General features: G+C 44.7%; 1 protein-coding gene across 1 annotated transcript; it reads right to left on the bottom strand.

Annotated features, from left to right (window-relative positions):
- Window positions 1-470: 470 nt before the first annotated feature.
- On the bottom strand, window positions 471-6969 carry GDE1 (glycerophosphodiester phosphodiesterase 1). The gene is given in 8 exon segments (XM_018067402.3): window positions 471-2030; window positions 2430-2641; window positions 3255-3347; window positions 4066-4171; window positions 5409-5584; window positions 6717-6805; window positions 6808-6921; window positions 6924-6969. Coding segments are annotated over 8 exon segments (984 nt in total). The 3' UTR covers window positions 471-1882.
- Window positions 6970-7258: the final 289 nt, after the last annotated feature.

Genomic DNA, 7258 nt, shown 5'->3' with positions numbered 1-7258 from the left:
ATTTGTGTGAATGAGGTTAAACTTCCATTCCATTTTCACTTTTCTGTGCCATTTTTACAGTTTATTACAGTCACTCAAAAGCAGCTTTAATGTCAAAAGCTCCTGGAACTCTTAAGAGTGACTACTTATCAAAATTCTCATCTCTGTAAAACCACTGCTTGTAAACTAAAATTTTTCACATCTTTTCCCATAAAGGATTGATTGGAAGTAACACAATAGAGATTTATTTTTTTACTGTGCATGACTGAGACACGATGCAGCTTCTTTTTATTCAGAGCCACAACTTTACCATCATGATAATTTGTTTTGTTTTGTTTAGCCCATTTTCTACTACTGCCTGGTTTATTCCTCCCTCATTGCTTTGGACGTAAAAATGAGGGACATCTTTTCCTCTTGCTTGTAATTTAGGCTAAAGACAACCCAAAACCAGCCACCAAAGGCACAGAAAAAAGGACAAACTTCACACAAAATGCAAGACCAGAATCAATTTTATTGTTTCCCTGTGTGTATAGCTGTGGAGTCTGGCTGTGAGTATTGGATGTGGGCCTGGTGTTTGCACTGAGGATGTGACTCAGCAGTGCCAGCAACTCCAGCAACAACTAAAACTGGACCTTTGGAGCAAGGGCCATTTGCCATGAAGTCTTTTGCCCTTCAGTGGCCACATAGGGAGCTTCTGTCAGGCTCAGCAGTAACAGCAGAGGCTACAGCACTCACTGAAGTGGCTGGACAGAAGCTGAACATAATGCACATGTGCTATAGGATGTGCACCAGAAGGCTGAGACTGTTGCTTCTGCAGTGCAGGGTGGATGAGTGACATGAATGGAAGAGGTCCTTGTCTTCCTGACAAGGAAAACCACCTCCTTTGTGCTTCTTTGTGCTTATATGTAGCTCAAGATACAACCAGAAAATCCATCATCCCTGGCAGAACATAGCATGAATCTGCACTAATTTTGACATTTTACACCAAGGCAGTGCTGCATGGCTCAAAAAGAATACCCTTCCCATGAGCTCTCAGATACTTGTTTATTGTAATGGTAGACTCTTTGGAGTTCAAGTTAAATCTGGATTACAGTTTTCATAACCCTTTGAGTGCCCTTCAATCATGCAAACAATAAGCAAACTAAAAAGACATGTCAGCTCCATTTGTTCTACCTCTTACCAGCACTCCATATATACCTTTCTTTTAAAAATAAATACATTCATGTGCTGTGTCATTAGAAGAAAGAGTTTCCTATCCTTCCTTAGCTCTTTTAAAAAGTCTGGAAGATAAGAAGCTAAACAAGTTTTATTTGTTAATTCTTACAGCCTTCACATTCCACATGGAAAGGTGGCTTTTTCTTCCTTGTCAGGATGCAGCACAGCCATCTTTCCATGCAGGGGAGGGAAATATACTCACCCTCTATTTTGGCACCATTACTTTCAGGTTCTGTTTTAAGAACAGCAATGTAGATGTCTTAAAGACATCATAAATCCACCTCAAATTATTATACAGTTTTAGATCATGCTGTTAAAATTACTAAAATCAAGGTATGACTTTAAATTTTGACAACAAAAATTGCTAATAGGAATTTATAACCAGAATTTAAACACAGCAAAGGAATAGTCAGAGAATTATAAAGCCACCTGCACAGACAAGGTTTGGCCCAGTTTGCTTGTCAAATCCGATTCTTTCACATTACAGCAATTCCCTCAGACTGTGTGTGGCTGCACCACAGCTCTGTCCAGTGCCCCAGAAGGGTTTTCTACATTTGAGGCTTGACCACAGGCAGAAAAAACCTGCTGCTCTGCCTTTTCCCAGAACCATTGTTATAGTGGTCCATTGGCACTGCTGGATGCCCTGTGGATGGTGAATGGACAGGCTGGGGAGGGAGAGCAAGGTGGGTCAGTAGTGAGGGTCACAGTCCTCCACCAGGCTGTCGGTGATGTAGCTGCACTCAAGGACATTTTCTAAGTAGCTTTTCTCTGCAAACGTGTTCACTGTCCAGGGAACCACGTGAATTCCTTTTGAAGACCAGTGACTTACATAGTCCCTGCAAGGGATGAAGACATTCTAAGAGGAGGTTGACAATACCACAGAGAGAAGGCAGACAGTGCTGAAGCTACATCTGGGTTTTAGTCTTGCATCAGTATGGCACCAAGAACAACAGCGTGTCCTCTTTTGCAACATCATCTTTTTGTGCTTTGTTATTGCAAACAGGCAAAAGCAACAGTTCTCCTCTTTGAAAGTAAACTTAGAATCTAACATAAGATAAAAATTCAGATTAAAAAGACGGAGGCTTAAAATAATAAAATAGCATGGAGTAAAGAAACTATCAAAACAACCTTACCCAACACTAAATGGAACATTTTGATAAGCACATACTGCGTTGACTCCACCCTACAATAGAATGGCAATATCTCCTGGTATATGAGCAAGCTTTAACACTTACTGAGAAACAAAATTTTTCTGTACGAGGAAAGCTGAATTCCCACACAGTCGCCACAAGAAACTGTGTAGGCTCCAATCCACAATGATATCCATCCCCACATACAAGTAGTGTTTCCAGAAGGAACGGAAGCGGCGTGTCCCATCTCCCAAGTGACTCAGGTGCCAGGGCCGGTGTGTAAGTGCTGTCACAACCTTTCTGTCAGCTCGTCTCATCTGCAAGACCAAGGAGAAAAGACTGGAATTTATCCACAAGCCCAGCTGCATTAAATACAGTTTTTGAGATACAAAGTGCTAGTTTGCGTTTGCAGCTCTACCAGAATCCTTCTCCCCTTCCCCTCCAGGTCCTTTTGTAACTATTTTGGAAAGCTCTTTATGAGATTGTTTTTTTTTTTTTTTAAACATACTGAGTAAGCACCTGCTCTTATGTTAAAAAAAAATTACACAGCAGTCATGCAATGTATATACTGGAATAAAATACATAGTAAGTAGCAGTGGAAATGACAATTAGGAAACAGTTTATGTTTACATCAAAATAAGAGGTTTATTTAGCAGGTACCTTGCACACAGATACCTGGCCATACACCAACTGAAATGGCAACACACTTTTTCCTGTATTGCTTCCAGAATGGAGGGACTTACAGTGGATTCACATGTGCCTTTAATGAGTAGACTGATCTAATAAGATTATGCATTATGCTTCATTTGCTTTTAAAAGTCTTGGCAATTTTAACGACCCAAGAGTAACCTGGAACTGGGAGTTTTATACCCCACTGAAATTACTAGGCAGGACTAAAAAAATCCAAAATAAACTTTTAGGAAACATCACCTTATAAACAACATCTGGCATGAAGGAACAAACTATGCTGCTGTCATACAACTGTGGAAATTCCAGGTAGAGTTGTTTCAGGGCATCAACTGCCTACAATTAGAGACACACACAGATGTTATATTTATACATACACTCATATTTACACTGCAGAGTCATTCTAGAACAATGCCCTTTAAAAACATTTTCCAGTTTTGTGTAGCAAGATTGAAATAGAAAGGGGGAAGAAGAAAAATAGCATCTTGCTTATAGCAGTAACACAGAAATGACATTTTGATTTTTTTTTTCAACAGAAGTCCTCTTTGTGATTCTGTTTACAACAAGAAGCAGCATTCTCAGTGTTTGAAATACCCTTAAAGATAATGTGGATATAATTCTGATGTACTACTCAGGGTTTAGTTCAAGAGGGAAATTAATGTATTTCCATATTTTGCTATGCTAAAGAAAAAATCATTCTAATTTGCATAAAATGTTAATGACTGATCATCTCTATCTGCCTTCAGTAATGCAAATTACAGATCCCTTGTTGAAGGCTGAGGATGAGGTGCTGGCTCCCCCCAGCACAGGCAGCAAACTCAATTTGCTTTGTTTCACTGTGGTGCTGGGAGTTGAATGTAACACTCACACACATCTTGTGCTAATTTTAAGTTGCAGCTTCCCAGAACAACTTTGGATGACACAAACAGCAGGCCCAGTCCCGGCCATATTCAAGAAGGGTGTGTACCAGACACATCAGTTTGAGACCAACACAACAGCAGGTTAGAAACCCACAGAAGGTGTGAGGGAAGGTGTCTTGCTAAGTGAGCAGTACCTGATCTGCATGGCCTTTGACGTCAAAGTAGATTGTAAGGTTGTGACGCATGGACTCCACAACACCTTCTCTCAGGGTTGGTACCTTTTCACCTGGGAATTTGCTCCTGTAGAAATGGACAACTCACTGGAATGCAGTCAAGATACACGTGCACATACGCACACAGGCACACATACCCCCAACCACAGAGCTGTTTCCTAAACACAGTTTGCTACAGTAGCACTAGAGCGGGGATCAAGTAGTGGCAGCAGTGTCTCTCTCACCCAGTAATAGACTGCACATGTGGAGGGATATGTACACATCTCCTTTTCCCTCAGAATCTCACTGATTAATCCCACAGTTAAATCCTTCCAAATTCAAGTTCTAATCTGATGCTCACCAGCCCCATGTTCTGCATCCAAACGTATCTTTACCTCCTTCCCCAACTCCCACAAACAAGCATTCAGTCCCAACTGCTGCCTTCCTCCTGCTCTGACTGTGCTCCCCAGCCCTGAGCCAGAAACAGAGATCCTGGCAGAACAGGCAAGACAAGCTGAGGATGCAGCACAATCAGCTTCACCCATCAATAAAGGATTCCTGACACGGTGAGAGTGAACAGCAGCTGCTCAGCAGTTGCTGCCTGTGTGGAAGTTCTCTCTGTGTGGCTCAGGTGATCACCTTTCCAGAAACAGGGAAGATACTCTTGTACCATGGACCCATGGGTGGCACATTTACAGGAGGCTGGAATTCCTTAATGCAGTGTCTCAGGAGCACACACTACAAGTTCTTCCTCTGAAATGGATTCACTTACGATACTGCAGAAGTTGCAGTGTTAGCAAATTTTTAGTAATGTATAAAATCTTTTCCCCTGCATGCCCCTGGGAAGGACCTAATCAGCCATGGGGGTCACAGTGAGACACCTAAAATCTGTCTAGCTCCTTTTCAACAGTATAAACATGATGCTTAGAATCCCCAAGGCACAATCAGTTAAGAAATATAAGCAAATAAAACTAATTTTTGAAGCAATTCCTTGAGCCAATTTTGACATATCATGAAGCTCCCCACATCTTTAGTGTCCTGCAGTCAATTTAGGACAAGCTTTTGTAGAGATTGACCTGTTTCACATTAGATGCCTTGGAATTTTGTCCTTGAAAGCCAGTTGACACTTCTTCACTGTTCCTACTGTAACAATGGGTAAGAAGATACAGTCTCATATGCTTCTGTAATCAAAGTAACATATGGGACTGAGTTTTAAATTTACAAAAAGTTTCATCAGTGATAGATTAAATTAATAATTCTGTTTCTCAATAATGGTATTTTTCACTGTTCAAACTGTAATTTCAGAATAGCAATAGATCATTTACCGTAGCCTGTGTTTGGCAGATGCATTAAGCTTCCTAATGTCATCATAAGTCAAGTCACACAGTCTTCCAGACCCATCAGTTGTCCTTTCCACTGTATCATCGTGCATTAGAATGGCAACACCATCTGCAGTAAATTCAACATCCACCTCAACACCCGCTGCTCCATTCTCAGCTGCCTTAAAAAAAAATTTTAAAAATCATATACACAAGAGACAGCTTTATATATAAGATATAGGCACAGCTATAATTAGCTTATGTTCTGGAGAAAAAAAAATGTTATTTTCAGGAAGCTTCATCTGCGGAGCAAAGCAGGTTTTATCCAAGCCATTGTGAGAGCATTCATAGATCAATAGAAATATAATCTATTTTAGAGATAAAACCATAGTGATAATGTTGGGATTTGGACTGTTTCAGGATAAAAATGCAGAAAAGAATCCTGCTCACTCCTTCTGATGTAATAACCCTGGAGTCCTTATGTCATTTTCTAAAAAAGAAGGGAAGTAAATGCCTACAATTTACAAAATCTACAGGATAACAGCAAACACTCCTCTCTGAGGAGGAAGCAGCCAGGTTGCCTTAGAACATTTCATATATCCTGTTTCTGCCCTGGCTCTTTCCCAGGGACTCCTCAGGAAAACACTCGAGTGAAGTGCAATCAAGACCAATTGTTCTGAAAGCCAAACACCCTCCTGGGAAAAGGTACAATGCGCCAGAAAGACAAATGCCAGGTAGGCACTAGAGGTAACCCTCTCAGGAACACTGTGAACCCTGGCTGTGCCTTGATGCCTTGCAGTGGGGCAGCAGTAAGTCATGGCAGGGCTGCACACAGTGAAGTTCTCCCAGCATCAGAGTTTCCCAGAACTCTGGATTCTCATTACAGATCTTCGAGGTTTAAAAAGCACAGCCTATCCGAGTTGCTGTCCTCTCTCTGTGTGCTCTTGCTACATCAGCAAAAGACAGTATTTCATAACTGCTGTACTGTTGAAATATCCATCAGCACCAAGGCTATAACAGCTCCCACAAGAGTCAGATGTTATCTGAATCCCCTTGGGGATGAAGGACCGACCAGCCACACAGTTTCCTGCGGATGCTGGAAGAACAGCGGGAAATACTGAGGATGAGGGAGGCTTGGCCCCTGCAGGAAGGTCGCATCATCGAACACAACCCACCAGATCTCATCGCTGCCCAGTTTCACCGCTCCCCCACCAGGCCATGTGGGCTCCGCGAGGCCCCGCGGACCGTTTGGCAGCTCCGCCTCTCACCTCCACCCCCGCCCCCGGCCCCGCCCGCCCCCCGGGGCGCGCTGACCTGTCTGATGGCCCCCAGCGTGTTCTCGGGCGCGTCGTGGGCGCCGCCGCGGTGCGCGACGCGGGCGGCGGTGCCGCGGGGGCTGCAGGACGCGCTGGGCGCTCGGGCGCCGGCGGCTCCAGCGACAGGAGGTGCAGCGCCACGTACAGCCCGGCCGGCAGCAGGCACGCCAGCGTCGGGCTGCGGCTCAGCGCCAGCACCACCACAGCAGCGCCGTCAGGAAGCTCAGCAGGCCGTCCCCGTGGCACAGCATGGCCGGGCCGGGGCCGGGGCCGGGATCGGTCGGGATCGGGGCCGGACCCGCGGCCGCCGCCTCTCCTCAGAACACAGGCGACGGCAACGCCCCCGTGCCCGCACCAGCCAATCAGCACTCGGCCGTCAGCGCCCGCAGCCAATCAGCGCCCGCAGCGCCCGCCAACGGCCGCCCACCCGCGCTGGGGGCGGAGCTCAGGTCATCCCTCAGGGACGGCCCCGGCGGCGCTGCTGGGAAACGCGCGGTGCTTCCGATAAAAAGGGGGTGGTGGTCGAGTGGGGTGTGTGTT

This window comes from Manacus vitellinus, unplaced genomic scaffold (assembly GCF_001715985.3).
Source record: "Manacus vitellinus isolate BGI_N305 unplaced genomic scaffold, ASM171598v3 scaffold_12_pilon, whole genome shotgun sequence".
NCBI classification, from domain to species: Eukaryota; Metazoa; Chordata; class Aves; order Passeriformes; family Pipridae; genus Manacus; species Manacus vitellinus.
The sequence above is the reverse complement of the archived record's forward strand: the minus strand, read 5'-3'. Positions and strand labels throughout refer to the sequence as shown.